The 21,918-nt window shown below is 31.9% G+C and overlaps 4 protein-coding genes across 4 annotated transcripts in view; all 4 read left to right on the top strand.

Moving 5' to 3' along the window:
* LOC113363077 (ankyrin-3-like) overlaps positions 1-9,077 on the top strand; it is a 12,009-nt gene extending 2,932 nt beyond the window's left edge. The window contains exons 3-5 of the mRNA XM_026605563.1: positions 5,190-7,230; positions 8,012-8,530; positions 8,800-9,077. Of these exons, the coding sequence (XP_026461348.1) occupies positions 5,190-7,230; positions 8,012-8,530; positions 8,800-9,077 (2,838 nt within the window). The remainder of the gene's footprint in view (positions 1-5,189; positions 7,231-8,011; positions 8,531-8,799) is intronic.
* Positions 9,078-10,674: 1,597 nt separating this feature from the next.
* LOC113363076 (ankyrin-3-like) lies at positions 10,675-12,404 on the top strand. Its single transcript, XM_026605562.1, has 3 exons — positions 10,675-11,149; positions 11,219-11,892; positions 11,940-12,404. Exons 1-3 carry the CDS (start codon positions 10,675-10,677, stop codon positions 12,402-12,404), a joined length of 1,614 nt encoding a protein of 537 aa, XP_026461347.1.
* Positions 12,405-14,190: 1,786 nt separating this feature from the next.
* On the top strand, positions 14,191-15,915 carry LOC113363075 (ankyrin-1-like). The gene is made up of 4 exons (XM_026605561.1): positions 14,191-14,373; positions 14,510-14,658; positions 14,728-14,822; positions 14,921-15,915. The coding sequence occupies exons 1-4, from the start codon at positions 14,191-14,193 to the stop codon at positions 15,913-15,915; spliced, it is 1,422 nt and encodes a 473-aa protein (XP_026461346.1).
* Positions 15,916-19,384: 3,469 nt separating this feature from the next.
* LOC113363073 (serine/threonine-protein phosphatase 6 regulatory ankyrin repeat subunit B-like) overlaps positions 19,385-21,918 on the top strand; it is a 17,525-nt gene continuing 14,991 nt past the window's right edge. Inside the window, exons 1-5 of the mRNA XM_026605560.1 lie at positions 19,385-19,859; positions 19,935-20,069; positions 20,145-20,738; positions 20,807-21,588; positions 21,657-21,792. Coding sequence (XP_026461345.1) covers positions 19,385-19,859; positions 19,935-20,069; positions 20,145-20,738; positions 20,807-21,588; positions 21,657-21,792 — 2,122 coding nt within the window. The remainder of the gene's footprint in view (positions 19,860-19,934; positions 20,070-20,144; positions 20,739-20,806; positions 21,589-21,656; positions 21,793-21,918) is intronic.

Raw genomic sequence — 21,918 nt, 5'->3', positions numbered from 1 at the left:
TTTTTAGTTGTTTAGATGCAAATATTTTTGTTTACGTTGGGTATATGATAAAATTTTTAAAGACAAGTTTTAAAGAACTTTTTGAGTTGCAAAGATTTGTTAAGAATGTGTTGATGAAATGTCAGTGGCTTCCAAGATATTTGCAAAGAAGTACAAAACCGTTATTTTACTTGACAAAGAAATTAGTAGGGGTAAGTCCCGTAACGCCGACGGCACCAAGCACCGGACACTCTATTTAACACGTATATGGTCGAAACTTGGGGACTGTAAATACAGGTATAGTATTTAGAGTATAGGTGCAAGTTTTGTGGGGTGGATTTTGGGTAAATCTCTTGTAATTTTTGAACGGTTTATTTGTTTATATGAATTATTTTGCAAATTTATGTAAAATTAAACACTCTATAATATTGTGTAAAACCAAAAAATTCTACAACTAGGTATACTCTCAATCTCAACAAACCCAGCAGTCTTACACCATTTACTACAAAATCTATGTATTACATTTGGGCCACGTTTCAGGACACCTCAACTCGCGTTATTGACCAGCACTAATTTTTTAAATTAAACCAAATATCTATTACCCGATTCGGCCCTGTTTTGGAGAAAGACTTATATCTTCCTCCAAATGATATTTATGTCCGATGAATGTCCGCATCTCCTTTCTAATGTAAACTTCCTGATACATCCCATGTGCAATCTAAGCAGATTCTCACATTCTAAACAAACTGTTAAATTATTTAATATAATAAGATAGTAAATAAGATAGTTTAAAATTATAAGATTGTTAAAGATAATTGAATAAAGGATTTAATAGCAAGTATATTATATAAAACGAATATTGATGATGGCGCTCACTTTGGTGCAAAGGTTTAAAGTTTTTATATCAAAACCAGGATTTAATTAAATTTTTATATTTCTAAAATCTTAGTATTAATTAGTAATTAAAATACTATTATTTAATAGAGCACTTTAATTGAGATTGATATAATTGATATTCTTGGAATAATTTTGCAAGCATGGAAAGTTATACATGTGTAGGTGCACAACTTTTTATTATTTGGGAGCAAAATTTTGCAAAAAAAATTATGAAATGGTATATTTTTAAAATGCAGTTTTTGCAGAATTTAATAAGCTTTTCAAAATATATATTTTGGCTTGTTTAAGTAAATTATTAAATATTTCAAAAATAGTAAAAAAATGTCTTAGATGTTTGATACGTTTTACTTTTCAGCATAGATTTGTGCAAAAATTTTATATAGCAATATATATTTATCAATGTACAAAATCTTAATATATTATAAATTTCTTGAGGATGTATAAAGTTATCAATTATGTCATAAAAATATAATAATAAAAAATGAAGAACCAATGACAAACCATTTCAATTGCTATTAATACTAGTGGGGGGTGGGCATCGTGCCTTAAGGCAATTGCTGGAACTTCCCGTACCGTACCGAAATGTTCGAAGAATACTGAATGTTTTCAAATAAATTATTATAAATATTGTAACATTGTCTAATATTTATAGTATTATATAAACTGAATTGCAGTTGAAATTATTTATTTTAAGTATATTAGAACTATAGTCAGAATTAAAAATAAAATCTGAATTATTTTCGATATACAAAAAAAAAAAAAAAAAATTAAGCAAATTTTTTTTTCCGAATCAATTATTTTGTTAAGACAACAGAAAGTTCTTTGAATCATTCAAATCGGACGCTTAGTTCACTCAAAAACTGCCATTTTTTACATATTTAGCTCCGTTATTCGAAATGGCTGGGCCTACCTTGCCAAAAACTAAAAAACGCTTCTCCCAATCATTACTAATTGAACAAAAAGCTAAAATATTTGTTAAATACTAAAGAAATGCTAGATGTTTAGGTAAGTTCTAATGTGTGACACTTTGTAGTTTAGAATGCAATTTGAGCATATTTATTTAGACAATGTATATTTAAAAATATGTGCATTGTAGTAAATTTTATAAGCTTTTCAAAACATTATAAATACCAATAAAAATGTATCAATATATTTTAAATTTAATCAAATAAAACTTGAAAATAAAGTCGAGATACATATTTTGATTCTCATTAGTGATTCCTACATATATTTTTTATTATATGCTTATTTCTTTATCAAAACCGTTTTTCTCAAGGTTTAAACAAAGGTCCAGTAATCATGATCTCACTGTTCTCACCTTAGATCTTATGCAATCGCCTTACCATTTCGTATATAATTAAGATGGTAATGGTATTAATCTTAAGATGGTAATGTCGAAGAAAAGTGATAGTACATTTTCACATGAATAGTCCCCAGAAATGAATAGATGAGTTCCTTGCTTTCTTTTCGAGATGATAATCTCTTCCATCTTCAGTTAAATATTCGCATAATTGACCAACTGGGCTCTTTGAACTTTAAACACAGGGCCGGAGGTAAAAGATTGACAACTTATTATTGGAGGAAAAGATTGAATGAGACTAAAACAATTAATGAAAATGGATTTTATAGTACTCAAAATAAGCTTTAATGAGTATTTCTGCGTGTAAAATGAGTGAGCTATCATGCACATAAAGGACGCATACATTTAAATAAAATAGTTTATGAGTGCCATTTCCACCAAAATTGGAAATATCGTATTCTATCTAGAATTAACTTGGTTTACGAGATCTTGATGGATTCTAGAAAATACAACTTTAGTACAAACGATTTCCAAAAAGCTCATAATTTCATGAAAAAAAATCTATTTAAAAAAGAAAAGATACCTATAAAGGTATATAAATGAAAATTCAAGGTATTTTTACTGACTAATTATTGCTTTTTATTTATTTTCTGTTACACAAATATTAATAGTGTCCAACCAGAGTGTCTTTCGAGTCCTTCAATCCTTCGCCATTTCAAAATAAGAGAAGTTACGGTAAAATTTATGATAGATAAAGTTGTAGGTCATTTAATTACCATTAAAATAGTGTATTACAAGTACTGATAAAATCGGAATTAAAAGAGTTATAATCCAATTAATGCCGGGGGTGGTGAAAGAGTGCAAATTGTTTCACTTCTGAACTTAAGATTAAGATTAGTCTATTTCCAAAATATCAAGCAAATTGGAGCACAGTAAAAAAATTCGCAAAGCACACGCTTTTTTTCCTCTCTATTTACTGCAATAATTTTGTTGATCGTAGGTTGAATAGAGCACATGTGAACAGGATTTGATAAATTAATTCACTTCAAATATAAATTTAAGTAATAATGTATATTGAATTATTAGTGAAAAAAATGTAATTTAGATCGTAAATTACTAAAAGGCAGTTAAAATATGGTACGAAATTATAAAATTATAGGCAACATTATTGAAGCAATTATTTTGGTAGAAAAATCTAAGGTGATATTGTGCCTTTACCGCGAATGGTAATATTAATTCTTTCTGAAGTTGTTATACCTTTTAAAAGACTTCATTTTTCAACACGTTTATCTTATGCTATGACCATAATCACAAAGGCTGACGATGATTTTTTGTGTGATAAATTTGGAAAATCAATGTTTTAGTCGTGAATAAACAAAAAAAATCATTTATTTATACATCACATCTACAGGTATGATTGAAAAATTGTATAACCCTTGGCATTAAAATAAATTGAGCTATTGGAAATAAATTTGTTCTATTAATTGTAGTGTATAATTTTTAATATACAATTTTATTGAACATTTTTATTATTTGTAGAAGATAATTAAAGTGTTAACTGTGGGAATTGAAATAATATTTTATTTGAAACAGTACTACATTTAACATCACTCATATATTGGTGTAAATAGTAATTCGAAAACAATAATTATTATTTTTAACTGAACGGTGTAAATATTAGTATAGGATATTAAAAAAATGTAGATGTGGGTACAGAACAACGTCTGTATACATGTTATACATATACATATATATATATATATATATGATTTCAGTTTTCAGGGCAATACATCAATTAAAATATTATATATAATTTATATATATATATATTTATATATTATATATTTATATATATATTAATATTTATTATAATTTATTATTTATATTATATATATAATATATATATATATCTATATTAGATATATATTAATATATATATATAATATTTATATATATATATATTTTATATATGTATTTAATTTATATATATGTTTATAACAATTTCAAATTGTTTATTTATATAATAATCTTTTATTCCGTAATGCGTACAAATGCGTAATTGAGGCCATAAAGATCCATTTCGAACGCCGAAAAAATCACGCAACGGATTCTCTCAAGAAGATGATTTATAATACTAAATAGTTTATAAATAAATAGTTAATTTGTTTAAATCAAAAGGACATTTGTTACATTGTTGTTTATAATTCGATTGTGTAATCTGTTACATTGTTATTATAAATATTTATAATAGTAAAAAATCTTGAAGGTGTCACTTGTTGTAATGTCTAAATCTATTAGTATGATACCATTTTTTTGTAATTTTTTGTCACAAATTGTATATTTCTAAAAAAGCAATTTTATGCAAAATTCAATAAGCTTTATAAATATACATATAACGCTTTTTATATTCTTGTACAAAATTTTTGAAAATTTAAAGAATAATGAAAAAATGGCATTTTTGATCCTTCATGTATGAAAGAAAGTTTTATCTATAATTACACAGTAAAAACATATCTAGATTTAAAACAAGGACACTTTGGCCATCACTAATAATACAATTCCGTTATGACCGCATGTTGGCCAGCCCTGGCTTGATTACTTTTATCAGTCGGTTGATATGATAACAATAATCTTGTTAGATATACATTTAAATGTGTACTTGTCACATTGTGTAAATTCGAATGGACAAAACTAGTTGATAATTTTTTTAGTGAGAGTTTATAATGTAAACATAAGAGTTTTGCATCCACAATGGAAGTAATCTGCCAACATCCATTGGGAGTAAAATAAGTATACCCTTATTTTTTTTTTTTTTTTTTTATTAAATTTACATGTAACAATCAGAATAAATCAAGTATTCTATGAGCTACAGTGAGGACATAATCTAAACAATCATATGTATACCCTTATATTGTCATGATTACAACTTTCCACACATTTACTAATTTCCTTTTTAGGGCAAAACGAGGTGCCAAAAGTAATAAATGTTGAAAAATGAATGCAAATCTTGCAGTCAATGATAAAAAAGCAATTGGTATCTCCACTTTTGTTAGACAAGAATGCTAAAATAAACCATATAGCTAACAAAAAATGGTCGGCCTTGCATGTCGCGGCATACAACGGCGAATTAGCAAGGGTTCGGTACTTGGTAGGCCTTGGTGCCAAAATAGATGCCGAAAGTAAGGACAAGTTGACGCCACTCCATTGCGCCTCTATGAATGGATTTCAAGATGTAGTTCAACTATTGATCGAAAGAGGAGCAAATATTGAAGCTATCGATGATCAACAACAAACGCCATTGTATGTTGCAACTCGAAATGGTCACTTGGAGGTTGTGCAGCTTCTGGTTACTAGAGGCGCCAATGTCGATGCTGTTATTGAAGGAAAGACTCTATTGCACATTGCAACTCAAAATGGTCATTTGGAGATAGTGCAGTTTCTGGTTAGTAAGGTCGCCGATATCAATACTATAACTGAGAAAAATGGAGGTTTATTGCATATTGCATCCCAAACGGGTCACTTGAAGGTAGTGCAGTTTTTGGTTACTAAAGACATCAATGTCAATACTTTTAATGAACTAAAATGGACTGCATTGCACCTTGCATCTCAATATGGTCATTTGGAGGTAGTTCGATATTTGATTAGTAAAAACGCCGATGTCAATGCTGTTAATGAAGAATATCGGACTCCATTGCACATTGCATCTGAAAATGATCACTTGGAAGTAGTGCAGTTTCTGATTAGTAAAAACGCAAACGTCAGTGCAAGTGATAAAAACAAATCGACACCATTGCACATTGCATCTCAGAATGGTCACTTGAAAATAATGCAGTTTCTGATTAGTAGAGGCGCCAATGTCAATGTTGTTAATGAAGCAAATGGGACTCCATTACACATGGCATCTCAAAATGGTCAGCTGGAAGTAGTGCAATTTTTGTCGAGTAAAAGAGCCAATGTCAATGCCGTGAATAATACAAATTGCACTCTATTGCACATTGCATCTCAAAATGGTCACTTGGAGGTTGTACAATTTCTGGTAAGTAAAGACGCCAATATCAATCCTGTTATTGAAGAAAATCGGACTCCATTGTACCTTGCATCTCAAAATGGTCACTTGGGGGTTGTGCAGTTTCTGGTTAGTAGAGGCGCCAATGTCAATGCAGTTACCAAAGGAAATTCGACTCCATTGCATATTGCATCTCAAAATGGTCACTTGGAAGTAGTACAGTTTATGATTAGCAAAGGCGTCAACGTCAATACAAGTGATATAATCAAATCGACTCCGTTGCATATTGCATCCCAAAATGGTCACTTAAAGGTAGTGCAGTTTCTGATTAGTAAAGGTGCCGATGTTAATGCTGCTAATAAAACAAATGGGACTCCATTGCACAGTGCATCTCAAAAAGGACATTTAGAGGTTGCTCAGTTTCTGATTAGTAACGGTGCCGATGTTAATGCTGCTAATAAAACAAATGGGACTCCATTGCACATTGCATCTCAAAACGGTCAGCTGAAAGTAGTGCAATTTTTGTTGAACGAAGGCGCCAATGTCAATGCCGTCAATAATATAAATTATACTTCATTGCACATAGCATCTCAAAATGGTCACTTGGAGGTGGTGCAGTTTCTGATTAGTAAAGGCGCTGATGTCAATGCCGTTACTGAAACCAATTGGACTCCACTGCACAGTGCATCTCAAAAAGGTCACCTGGAGGTTGTGCAGTTTCTGGTTAGTAAAGGCGCTGATATCAATGCTGTTAACAAAACAAATTGGACTCCATTGCACATTGCATCTGAAAAAGGTCACCTGGAAGTTGTGCAGTTTCTCATTAGTAAAGGTGCCAATGTCAATACTGTTATTATAGGAAATCGTACTCCATTGCACTCTGCATCTTATAATGGTCACAAAAATATAGTCAAAGAACTAATAGATAACGGTGCAATAAGAAATGCCATAAATGTGAATAATAAGACACCAATAGACTTCGCCTATGAAAAAGGGCACATGGAAATCGTCGAACTATTGAAAAATTACAACACACATCTACCTAATAGTTAGAAACAAACCATTTTTGTTGTATTGAATAACAATGTGTTTTAAATTAAAAGAATTTAATAGAAAAGTTTAGTTTATATTAATTTGAACCTGAACTTTAATCGTGTATGCACTTTCTGCAAAGATAGAATGCTTTTATTTTCTGAATTGTTTGTACATAAATAGATTTAGCAATTAACACTTGAATTAGCGACAAGTTTTATTACAATTAATATTGTATTAATTAATTAATAGTTAATTGTGCCCAATCGATCAAACGACGTACAAGGAGCCGATTAACATCGAATTCAGGGTGATCTAGTTGGTAGGATGAGTGAACATCAAAACATTTTATATATATAACAATCAATATTATTGCACATACTCTCTAGTAAAACGATACTAAATAATTGTCAAAACTGCAATAAAAATATTTTATTATAAATGAGTGTCTACTTGTCTGAAAGTCAGCTGATCTACTTTTGTACCAGCCTATCTGTTCACCCGTTTTTCTGTATATTTATCTTTCTAGATGTCTACTTGCGTAGCCTCACCAAATGTTTTTTTAAACTTTGTTAATTTTAATAATACATTGAAAACATAGCAAGATTTAGAACAAGAACATGATCATCACTGATAATTACATTCTATTATTTTCGCATGTTGGCTAGCACTGGCTTGATTACTTTTATCAATCGGCAATTTGCAACTGATATGATAACGATGTTAGATATATAGTTGTATTGTGCTTTTCATATTGCAAATCAAATGAGCAAGACTAGTTGATATTTTTGTTTAAGTGAGTGTTTGTACTGTAAACTTAAGTAAGTATTTTGCATCAACAATGACCAATAATCTGCCAACATCCACTAAAAAAGTGCAACACAACGAAATTTTCCAAGCCATCAGAGATAATGATTTGCCAAAAGTCCAAAGTTTACTCAGTTCCTGCAGTGTTTTATTATCAAATATTGTCGATGATACCAATAAAAACAATACACCCCTGCATAGTGCAGTTGAAGAAAACAGGTATGAAATAGTTCAGGCCTTATTATTGAGAAAGTGGGAATTGGATATAAATGCGAAGAATGAGGATGGTGACACTGCCCTACACGTTGGCGCCAAAAAGAACGATGATCGACTGATGCACTTGCTCCTCAAAGCAGGAGCAGCCAGCTATGTTGTCAACAAGGAAGGTGAAACATTTCTGGATATCGTTAGGATATTGGCAATTCGAACAGGAATCTGCAAAAGCAACCAACAGATTGAGAAAAGTGTAGATATATCTAACCAATCGGGATCATGTCGAATAGTTACAGGTAAAATGTAAAGTGATCTTATCTTGAATTATCATGATTACAACTTTTCACACATTTATTAAATTTTGTGTTTAGGGCAAAGTGAGGAGCATAAAATTACAAAAGATGACAAAAAAGATACAAATCCTGCAGTCGATAATAAAAAACGATTAGTAAGTCCACCTTTATTGGGAAGAAATGCTAAAATAAACAATATAGCTAACAAGAATTGGTCGTCCTTGCACGTTGCTGCACACAATGGAGAATTAGCAAGGTTCGGTACTTGGTAGGTCTTGGTGCCAAAATAGATGCCGAAAGTAAGGACAAGTTAACGCCACTCCATTGCGCCTCTATGAATGGATTTCAAGATGTAGTTCAACTATTGATCGAAAGAGGAGCAAATATTGAAGCTATCGATGATCAACAACAAACACCATTGTATGTCGCAACTCAAAATGGTCACTTGGAGGTTGTGCAGACTCTGGTTACTAGAGGCGCCAATGTCAATGCTGTTATTGAGGAAAGACTCTATTGCACATTGCATCTCAAAATAGTCATTTGGAGATAGTGCAGTTCTGATTAGTAAAGGCGCTGATGTCAATGCTGTTAATAAAACAAATTGGACCCATTGCACATTGCATCTCAAAATGGTCACTTGGAAGTATGCAGTTTCTGGTTAGTAAAGGCGCAATGTTAATGCTGTTATGTAGTAAATTGGACTCCATTGCACCTTGCATCTCAAAATAGTCATGGAGATAGTGCAGTTTCTGGTTAGTAAAGGCGCAAATGTTAATGCTGTTAATAAAACAAATTGGACTCCATTGCACATTGCATCTTGCAACGGTCATTCAGAGGTTGCTCAGTTTTCTGATTAGTAACGGCGCTGATGTCAATGCTGTCAATAAACATATAAGACTCCGTTGTACATTGCATCTCAATATGATCACTTAGAAGTGGTGCAGTTACTGATTAGTAAAGGCGCTGATGTCAATACTGCCAATGAAACAAATGGACTTGTCTGCACATTGCCGCTTATAATGGTTACAAAAATATAGTCAAAGTATTGATGGACAAAGGGGCAAACACTAATGGAGTAAATCTCAATAATAGACCCCAATAGATCTGGCCTACGAAGCAGGGCACAAGGAAATCGTCGAACTATTGCAAAATTAAACAAAATCTTTGAGTAATATTCAGAAACTAACCATTTTTATTGTATTGTATTGTATCACAATGTGATTAAAATTAAAATAATTTAATAGAACAGTTTAGTTTATATTCCTTCAATTAATAAATGTCTGCAAATACGTTTCAGCCTGAAATTTCATCGTGTTTGCACTTTTTGCAGAGACAGAACGCTTATATTTTTAGAATTGTTTGTACAGAAATACATTTAGCAGTGCACACTTGATTTAGTGATGAGTTTTATATAGTTGATATAAATATATTGTGTCCAATAATCGATCAAACGACGAACAAGTAGTCGGTGAACATCGAATTCCGGGTGATCTAGTTGATAGGATGAGTGAACATCAAAACATTTTATATATTAAACAATCAATATTATTATATATACTCTCTAGTAAAACGATACTAAATAATTGTCAAAACTGCAATAAAAATATTTTATTATAAATGAGTGTCTACTTGTCTAAAAGTCAGCTGATCTACTTTTGTACCAGCCTATCTGTTCACCCGTTTTTCTGTATATTTATTTTTCTAGATGTCTACTTGCGTATCTGTCAGACTATGTTGCAGCTTGTCTACCAGTCTAGCAGTTTACATGTCTACTTATCCAACTGTCTATCTGTCATCCTAGTATCAATATTTTATGTTTATGAATCAACAATAATAGTAATATTCAGACCACCAAATGTTTTTTTTTAACTTTGATAATTTTAATAATACATTGAAAATATAGCAAGTTTAAGAACAAGAGCACCATGATCATTACTGATAATTTAATTCTATTATTTTCGCATGTTGGCCAGCACTGGCTTGATTACTTTTATCAATCAACAATTTGCAATTGATATGATATCGATGTTAGATATATAGTTGTATTGTACTTTTCACATTGCACTGAATCAAATGAGCAAGAATAGTTGATAATTTTTTAAGTGAGTGTTTTACTGTTAATATAAGTTAGTCTTTTTGCATCAACAATGGGAAATAATCTGCCTACATCCACTGAAAAAGTGCAACACGAGGAAATATTTCAGGCCATCAGAGATAACAATTTGCAAAAATTCCAAGATTTGCTCAACTCCTGCAGTATTCAATTAATTAATATTGTCGATGAAACCAATAAAAACAATACACCCCTGCATAGTGCAGTTGAAGAAAACAGGTATGAAATAGTCCAGGCAATACTATTAAGAAAGTGGGAATTGAATATAAATGCAACGAATGAGGATGGTGACACTGCTCTACACGTTGGCGCCAAAAAGAACTATGATCGACTGATGCACTTGTTGCTCAAAGAAGGAGCAACCAGCGATGTTGTCAACAAGGAAGGCGAAACATTTCTGGATATTGTTAGGAAATTGGCAATTCGAACAAGAATCTGCAAAAGCAACCACCAGGTGAAGAAGAGTAAAGATATATCTAACCAACAAGGACCATCTGAAATAGTTACAGGTACAAAATCAAGTGACCTTATCTTGAATTGTCATAGCTTTCTACAAATTTAATAAATTTCGTATTTAGGGCAAAGCGTGGTGCACAAAATAACAGAAGTTGACAAAAAAGTTACAAATCCTGCAATCGATAATAAAAAACGATTAGTAAGTCCACCTTTATTGGGTAGAAATGCTAAAATAAACCATATAGCTAACAAGAATTGGTCGTCTTTGCATGTCGCGGCATACAACGGAGAATTAGCAAGGGTTCGATATTTGGTAGGCCTTGGTGCCAAAATAGATGCCGAAAGTAAGGACAAGTTGACGCCACTCCATTGCGCAGCTATGAATGGATTCAAAGATGTAGTTCAACTATTGGTCGACAAAGGCGCGAATATTGAGGCTAACGATGATCAAGAACGAACGCCATTGTATGTCGCAGCACAGAATGGTCAATTGGATATTGTGCAGTTTCTGGTTAGTAAAGGCGCCAGTATTAATGCACTTAATGTAGAAAATTGGACTGCATTGCACATTGCATCTCAAAATGGTCATTTGGAGGTAGTACAGTTTTTGGTTAGTGAAGGCGCTGATGTCAATGCTATTCTTGAGAAAAATTGGACTGCATTGCACATTGCATCTGAAAATGGTCATTTGGAGATAGTACAGTTTTTGGTTAGTGAAGGCGCTGATGTCAATGCTGTTCTTGAGAAAAATTGGACTCCATTGCACATTGCATCTGAAAATGGTCATTTGGAGATAGTACAGTTTTTGGTTAGTGAAGGCGCTATGTCAATGCTGTTCTTGAGAAAAATTGGACTGCATTGCACATTGCATCTGAAAATGGTCATTTGGAGATAGTACAGTTTTTGGTAGAGAAAGGCGTTGATGTCAATGCTATTACCGTAGAAAATTGTACTCCATTGCACATTGCATCTGAAAATGGTCTTGGAGTAGTGCAGTTTCTGATTAGTAAAGGCGCTGATGTCAATGCTGTTAATAAAACAAATTGGACTCCATTGCACTTTGCAACTCAAGATGGTCACTTGGAAGTAGTGCAGTTTCTGGTAAGTAAAGGCGCCAATGTTAATGCTGTTGATAGAGAAAATTGGACTCCATTGCACTCTGCAGCTTATATTGGTCACCAAAATATAGTCAAAGCATTGATGGACAAAGGTGCAAACACTAATGTAGTAGATCTCAATAACAAGACCCCAATAGACCTTGCATACGAGGCAGGGCACAAGGAAATCGTCGAACTATTGCAAAATTAAACAAAATCTTTGAATAGTATTCAGAAACTAACCATTTTTATTGTATTGTATCACAATGTGTTTAAAATTAAAAGAATTTAATAAAACAGTTCAGCATATATTCCTTCGATTAATAAATGCCTGCAAATACTTTTTAGCCTGAAATTCGATCATTTTGCACTTTTTGCAGGAAAAAATGCTTATATTTTCAAAATTGTTTGTACAGAAATAGGTTTAGCAATAAACACCTAAATTAGTGATAAGTTTCCTTACAATTAATGTGAATAGATTGTGTCCAATAATCGATCAAACGACGTACAAGGAGTCGGTGAACATCGAATTCAGTGTGATCTATAAATGAATATTTAATGTAATAAAAAATCAATAATATTATAAATACTCTCTAGTAATGCGATATTAAACTAGTTGGTATTGGTATTTTGCCTTGAGGCAAGTTACATAAACTTTCCGATATGTGTAAATAATCGACTTAATCAATAAAAAATAAATTAATTTATGAATGATTAGTATGAAAACGAACAACCACATTAACTCGGAATATTTTCTAAGAGCAAATTTTCAAAAATCAACCATTTTTATAATTGAACCAGTTTCCGTAGGACTTTAATGGTTTAGTATGTTTTTTAAGACCAAGTACTCTATCGTTATACCAAGTAAATCGTCTAATTTTAATTTTAACAAACGTCAAAAAACTACTCATTTTCTCAAATTTTGATGAATTTTCAAAATTAAACTGCATGTCGTAAGGCCGTAATATTTCAGTAAGTTCTATAAGACCATGATATACATCGCCAAAAAAGTTCCATAAAAATCGGCTAAATTTTTTTTTCAACAGTTAATTATAAGAAAACGGCTCGGTAGATTTTCATCTAAAACTAATCAGTATCATTTCCAACTAATATCTTTCGAACAGTTTTTGATTTTTCAGAATTGCGGGCTAAAACGTAGAGGAAAATTTTTTCACTTTTCTGCGATTTATAAAGAAAGGACTTAGCCAATCGCACAAAACTGAAAAACAATAGTCCTCATCGAGATACATCGAATGGCTTTTAAATTTTTGAAATCGGTCCAGCCGTTTTTGAGAAAACTTCGATTTACGGCAAAAATCTGTTCACACACACACACACACACACATACTTTTTCCACATTTGGTCTCATTCGATTCAGAATGGCTTGAAACGTCGAGAAAACATAAAATTAGCGAATCGGATTTTTTGATGAAAACATAAACTTCTTCTTCGGGAAGTTAATAATTGTCAAAACTACGATAGAAATATATTATTATAAATGAGTGTCTACCTATCGGAGAGTCAGCTTATCTGTATATTTATCTTTCTAGATGTCTATCTGCGTGCCTGTCTATCTGACTATTTTGCAGCTTGTCTACTTGTCTACCTGTCTAGCTGTTCACATGTCTACATACCCAATTGCCTACCTGTCATCTGAGTATCAATATATCTACATGTTTATGAATAATAATAATAGTTTGTAATGATCATTTCAGATCACCAAATGTTATTTTTTTCGCAAAAATGTTGTCAATTTTTTACTACAACACATAGCAACTTTTAAACACTGTTATCATTGATAATTCTACTCTATTATTGCCGCATGTTGTCCAGCACTGGTTTGATTACGGTTATCAATCGACAATTTGCAACTGATATGATAACGATAAATTTGTTATATATGTATTGTAATTGTATTGTACTTTTCACATTGCTAGTTGATAATTTTTTAAGTGAGCGTTTGAACTATTAATGTAAGTTTGTGTTTTGCATCAACAATGACCAATAATCTGCCAACATATACTAAAATAGTGCAACACGACGAAATTTTCCAAGCCATCAGAGATAATGATTTGCAAAAAGTCCAAGGTTCACTGAACTCCTGCAGTGTTCAATTAATTAATATTGTCGATGATACCAATAAAAACATAACACCTGCATTGTGCAGTGGAAGAAAACAGGTAAAATAGTCCAGGAACTATTATTGAAAAAGTGGGGTTTAAATATAAATGCGCAGAACGATGATGGTGACACTGCCCTGCACGTTGGCGCCAAAAAAGAACGATGATCGACTGATGCACTTGCTCCTCAAAGCAGGAGCAGCCAGTATGTTGTCAACAAGGAAGGCGAAACATTTCTGGATATGTTAGGAAATTGGCAATTCGAACAAGAATCTGCAAAAGCAACCCTCAGGTGAAGAAGAGTAAAGATATATCTAACCAACAAGGACCATCGAATAGTTATAGGTACAAAATAAAGTGACCTTATCTTGAATTGTCATAGCTTTCTACACATTTAATAAATTTCGTATTTAGGGCAAAGCGTGGTGCACAAAATAACAAAGTTGACAAAAAAGTTACAAATCCTGCAATCGATAATAAAAAACGATTAGTAAGTCCACCTTTATTGGGTAGAATGCTAAAATAAACCATATAGCTAACAAGAATTGGTCGTCTTTGCATGTCGCGGCATACAATGGAGAATTAGCAAGGGTTCGATATTTGGTAGGCCTTGGTGCCAAAATAGATGCCGAAAGTAAGGACAAGTTGACGCCACTCCATTGCGCAGCTATGAATGGATTCAAAGATGTAGTTCAACTATTGGTCGACAAAGGCGCGAATATTGAGGCTATCGATGATCAACAACGAACGCCATTGTATGTCGCAGCACAGAATGGTCATTTGGAGATAGTGCAGTTTCTGATTAGTAAAGGCGCAGATGTCAATGCTGTTAATAAAACAAATTGGACTCCATTGCACAATGCATCTCAAAATGGTCACTTGGATGTAGTGCAGTTTATGATTAGTAAAGGCGCCAATGTCAATGACACCAATGATAGAAATTGGACTCCATTGCACATTGCATCTCGAAAGGGTCATTTAGAGATAGTGCAGTTTCTGGTTAGTAAAGGCGCCAATGTTAATGCTGATAGTGTAGAAAACTGGACTCCATTGCACATTGCATCTCGAAATGGTCATTTAGAGATAGTGCAGTTTCTGGTTAGTAAAGGCGCCAATGTTAATGCTGTTGATGTTGAAAATTGGACTGCATTGCACATTGCATCTCAAAATGGTCATTTGGAGATAGTGCAGTTTCTAGTTAGTGAAGGCGCTAATGTCAATGCTGTTAATGAAAGAAATGGGACTCCATTGCACTTTGCATGTCAAAATGGTCATTTGGAAGTAGTGCAGTTTCTGATTAGTGAAGGCGCTGATGTCAATGCTATTCTTGAGAAAAATTGGACTGTATTACACATTGCATCTGAAAATGGTCATTTGGAGATAGTGCAATTTCTGGTTAGTAAAGATGCGAATGTCAATGCTGTCGATCAAAGAAATTGGACTCCTCTGCACATTGCCGCCTATTATGGTCACAAAAATATAGTCAAAGCATTGATGGACAAAGGTGCAAACACTAATATAGTAAATTTAAATAACAAGACCCCGATAAACGTTGCCTACAAAAAAGGGCACATGGAAATCGTCAACTTATTACAAAATTAAAGAACTCATCTAAATAATATTTAGTTACATGCTTGAACCTAACTTTTACAAAATAGTGGTATAAAAACGTATATAGTATAGTAAAATGCTGTGTCATAACCAAATTACTGAACTTTTCAAAGATTTATAACAACCTGTGTATTTCAGAACTAAATATTGTAGTATTTTTAATTGTCATTATTTAATAATAATGACGAAATATACAAGTATAAAAGAATTTTTTATAATATTCAAGTTTCATACGAGTTTTTGCTAAAAAATTTATACCAGACATCAAAATTTGTATACACAAAAATTTTAGGTGGTTTAATGGTCTTTTTCTTAATATATAAAAATATGAATGTGTAATTTAAGACTGCCTTAATAATATTATGGCGTAATTTTTACCAATTGAATTAGCTTATAAGTTAATATATAATATATATATATATATATATATATATAATTTTTAAAGCCTGATTCGACTTCTTTCAAATTTACATTTCAGCAAATTATTTGTAACTTGTACCAGGCGTAAAAAATGAGCGTTTGCAAGAACTTTCTTTATCCAAAATCAAAACATAATAAAATTTTAATCTCAGGTTTGTTTTATATAAGTCAATATTGTAGATAATTTAAATTTCCTAAAATTATCCTTCATATTAATGGAATGGTTTAAATGTTACAAGAGATATGAGACATATCTCTTGTATCTATTACATGAGATATGAGAAATCAATGCACCAATATTCCATCAGCACTGAACTTGATATTTGATACTATTATTCACAAAATTTTACTAAAGCAATATACATTTATAAAATTGTAAGATAATAGTAATTTTATTAGCTTTTTAATGATGTATAAAAGTAACAAATATTTTATACGATATGATAATAAAAATTAGAAACTAAAATGTTTTGTTCAAATTCAAGCTACTAAATCGAAGATCATGTCTACTTCCAAAACGATTTTAGAGTATACCGAGTTGCTGCAGGTCATCAAAATATTAGACAATAACAAAGATAGATTAATTATGCACAAATTTCTCAAATACATCATTCATATCAATCGAATGGTTTAAAAGTTACAGAGCCGAAACTTACAAGTAACTATTAGCTCTCTGAGTCCCATATAATAATGAGTAAATTTGGAATATTTCCAAAAATGTTTTTGATTGTTGTAGAATATTGAATATTTAATATATTTCACTTAAGTGTGTCTACTAGGGAATGCAATACCGATGGAAAATTTCAATACCGGTATTTCGGTAATTTTTCATTTTAAAACCGGAATACCGGTAAATTACCGGTATTTTTATTATCTTAAACAGATGTGAACAAAATTAAAAGTTACTAGTACAAATACAAAAAAAAGGTATATACAACTACAACTATATTCAACTAAACAATAAAAACAATAAAATAAAACAATAAGTTTATTTTTTTTTAATAATAATTTAACAAAATTATATCCAATTTAATTAATTCATTATCACTATATATACTCGATATTGAGTACTTTTCACCAAAAACAAACTTATTAGTAAGATAGGCCAAAAACTTATGAAAGATCATATTACATTATTATAATAAACTGTATTGCCTGTGTTCTATGTGTTAAATTAGCGTAATCTCCAATATTTTAAAAAAATAATTTTTCTACACTAATTTCAGATCGGATACTTTGTCGAGATAAATAATACGTTACTATAATTGTTGAGTATTGTTATTTAAAACAATGTGATGCTTCTATAGTATTTTCAAACTTCGAAACGTTTTCGAAAAATAATATTTTATAATTGTAATAAGAAGCAAAAATATTTAGTAATTATCATAATTATTATGTATAAAGTTAGAAAAAATAAAGATTACGCAGGGGTAATCTGTATGATATAAAATATTTTGGCGCAAATATCACTTAAGAAACCGTTACATTTTTACATAAGATGAAACAAACATCATTATCTATCAGTCCAATTCTATTTATTGTAACACGATATAAATGAATCCTTTAGTAAAGCAATAAATATTCAATTTAATGACGAGTTGAGATAATATTTGACATTTGTTTATCCTATAGAATCACTTGAAGATATAGCTGTTTATGCGATTATGGAATTTAACGATAAATTTGTTCCGAGAAATTTAAACTTTAGTGTATTATGTATCAAACAGCGCTTATGTAAAAATACCGAAAATACCGGTATTTTTGGGGTAAATACCTGTAAAAATACCGCCGAAATAGGGTATTGCATTCCCTAGTGTCTACTATAGTCACAAATACTAAAATTGATAAGGGTTCAATGTGTGTAAATGTGATAGACAGGTTAGACAGATAAATAGGTGGACAGGTAGATAGATACCTAGAGTGGTTGAGGAAGACAGATAAATAGGTACATAGATAGATATATAGGTAGGATAGTAAAAATGAGGACTAATAGACAGGTAGACTGAAAAACTGGTAGATAGGTATACAGGTAGCCTATTTCAAAATATTGTATTTTTTAAATAATAATGAATTAATATTAAAATTATTTATAATCCATAATTCTTGATTATTGGTAATACCTAAAAACTTTGATGTTACATGTTCAAGGGTAGATTTTACAAAATTTTGTAATCACTACATTTTTAGAAACACAATTTTAAGAAAAAATTTAGTTAGCTTCTCAAACATTTATAATAACCTACATATGTCAGAACAAAATAATGTAGTATTAAAATAATAATACTAGAATAACCAATATATTCCTAGAGGGTTTCAACAAAACCTGATTGTTGTTATAATTTTCACTAATTAATAATCGGCTTTACTTTTATTTTCGATTTTTTGCAATCTCTATAACTTACCCTACGACAAGTTTGCAAATTGATTAAAAATTATTCTTTGAAAAAGCAAAAAAATAGAATTATCTGTTTCAGATAATATTCTCAGTTATCATAATATCAAAAAAATACAGATAAGTTAATCATTTCAAGATTTTATCATTTATAATTTTAGAAATATTTAAAAAATGCATTAAATATATGAAAAAGAGTTCTCGCCATTTAGAATTACACATTGCATTTCATTTTAATAACTATTTAACAGTATCAATAATATTTCTATTGAAATTAATATTAATAGTGCGTACTAGTTTTGTAAAACAAATTGGCTAAAAACAGCGCAAGTAGAGTGGTTGTACATCTAATTGCGTTTTTAACTTATGACGTTGCTAAAAATTCTCAAATACACAATGAAGATAAATCTAGTTATAAAGCAAAAATACTCTGACCACTGATTATTCGACTCCATTATCACCGCATGTTGACCAGCACTGGCTTGATTTCCTTTATCAATCGACAATTTGCAGCTGATATGATAACGATAAATTTGTTAGATATATAATTGTATTGTACTATTGCGCTGAATCAAATGAGCAAGAATAGTTGATGATTTTTAAGTAAGTGTTTGTACTGTAAACATAAGTAAGTGTTTTGTATCAACAATGGCAAAATATCTGTTTACATCCACTGAAAAAGTGCAACACGAGGAAATCTTCCAGGCTATCAGAGATAACAATTTGCAAAAATTCCAAGGTTTACTCAACTTCTGCAGTGTTCAATTAATTAATATTGTCGATGATACCAACAAAAACAATACTCCCCTGCATTGTGCAGTGGAAGAAAACAAGCATGAAATAATCCAGGAACTATTATTGAAAAAGTGGAAAATAAATATAAATGCGCAGAATCAGGATGGTGACACTGCCCTACACGTTGGCGCCAAAAAAAACTATGATCGACTGATGCACTTGCTCCTTAAAGCAGGAGCAGCCAGCGATGTCGTCAACAAGGAAGGTGAAACATTTCTGGATATCGTTAGGATATTGGCAATTCGAACAGGAATCTGCAAAAGCAACCAACAGGTTAAGAAGCGTGAAGATATATCTTACCAACAGGGACTATCTCAAATAGTTATAGGTAAAATGTAAAGTGTCCTTATCTTGAATTGTCATGATTATAACTTTCTACACATTTATTAAATTTCTTGTTTAGGGCAAAACGTGGTGCACAAAATAACAAAAGTTGATAAAAAAAATACAAAACCTGCAGTCGTTAATAAAAAACAATTAGTATCTCCACCTTTGTTGGATAAGAATGCTAAAATTAATAATATAGCTAACAAAATTGGTCGGCCTTGCATGTCGCGGCATACAACGGAGAATTAGCAGGTTCAATACTTAATACGCCTTGGTGCCGAAATAGATGCCAAAAGTAAGGACAAGTTGACGCCACTCCATTGCGCAGCTATGAATGGATACAACGATGTAGTTCAACTATTGATTGACAGAGGAGCAAATATTGAAGCTTTCGATGATCAACAACAAACGCCATTGTATATCGCAACTCAAAATGGTCACTTGGAAGTAGTGCAGATTCTGGTTACTAGATGCGCTGTTATTGAAGGAAAGACTCTATTGCACATTGCAACTCATAATGGTCATCTGGAAATAGTGCACTTTCTGGTTAGTAAAGGCGCCGATATCAATGCTATTACGGAGGGAAATGGAAGTTTATTGCATATTGCATCTCAAACGGGTCATTTAGAAGTAGTGCAGTTTCTGATTAGTAAAGGTGATGTCAATGCCGTCAATGAAACAAATTTGACTCCATTGCACATTGCATCTGATAATGGTCACTTAAAAGTAGTGCAGTTTCTGATTAGTAAAGGCGCTGATGTCAATGCTGTTAATAAAACAAATAGAACACCATTGCACATTGCATCTCAAAATGGTCATGTGGAGATAATGGAGTTTCTGGTTAATAAAGGCGCCAATGTTAATGCTGTTGATGTAGGAAGTTGGACCCCATTGCACATTGCATCTCAAAATGGTCATTTGGAATAGTGCAGTTTCTTATTATTAAAGGCGCTGATGTCAATGCCGTTACTAAAATCAATTCGACTCCATTGCACATTGCATTACAAAATGGTCACTTGGAAGAAGTGCGGTTTCTGATTAGTAGAGGCGCCAATGTTAATGCTGTTAATAAAACAAATAGGACTCCATTGCACATTGCGTCTCAAAATGGTCATTTGGAGATAGTGCAGCTTCTGGTTAGTAAAGGGGCCAATGTTAATGCTGTTGATGTAGAAAATTGGACTCCATTGCACAACGCATCTCAAAATTGTCAGTTGCAGGTAGTGCAGTTTCTGATTAGTAAAGGCGCTGATGTCAATGCTTTTATTGAAGCAAATTGGACTTCATTGGACATTGCAACTCAAAATGGTCACTTGAAAGTAGTGCAGTTTCTGGTTAGTAACGGCGCTGATGTCAATGTTGTTAATAAAGAAAATAGGACTTTATTGCACATTGCATGCCAAAATGGTCATTTGGAGATAGTGCAGTTTCTGGTTATTGGCGGCGCCAATGTTAATGCTATTAATGTAGAAAATTGTACTTCATTGCATGTTGCATCTGAAACTGGTCACTTGAAGGTAGCGCAGTTTCTGATTAGTAAAGACGCTGATGTCAATGCTATTAATAAAACAAATAGGACTCCATTGCACCTTGCATCTCAAAATGGTCACTTGGAGGTAGTGCAGTTTCTGGTTAGTAAAGGCGCTGTTGTCAATGTTGTTGATAAAACAAATAGGATTTCATTGCACTTTGTATCTCTAATTGGTCACTTGGAGGCTGTACAGTTTTTGGTTCGTGAAGGCGCCATGATCAATGCAATCGATAAAAACAAAGAGACTCCGTTGTATATTGAATCTTACATGGTCACTTAAAAGTAGTGCAGTTGCTGATTAGTCAAGGCGCTGATGTCAATACTACAAATAAAACAAATTGGACTCCTCTGCACATTGCCGCCTGTTATGGTTACAAAAATAGTAAAGCTTTGATGGACAAAGGTGCCAAACACTATGTAGCAGATCTCAATAACAAGACCCCAAAAGACCTTGCCTACAAAAATAGGCACATGGAGATCGTCAACTTATTGCAAAATTAAGGAACTCATCCAAATAATCTTAAGTTAC

Source organism: Ctenocephalides felis, unplaced genomic scaffold, assembly GCF_003426905.1.
Source record: "Ctenocephalides felis isolate EL2017-DRISC unplaced genomic scaffold, ASM342690v1 CF-g0.4_SCAFFOLD_00845, whole genome shotgun sequence".
In the NCBI taxonomy this organism is placed as follows: domain Eukaryota; kingdom Metazoa; phylum Arthropoda; class Insecta; order Siphonaptera; family Pulicidae; genus Ctenocephalides; species Ctenocephalides felis.
Note: the sequence above shows the minus strand (reverse complement) of the source record. Positions and strands in the feature narration are given on the sequence as shown.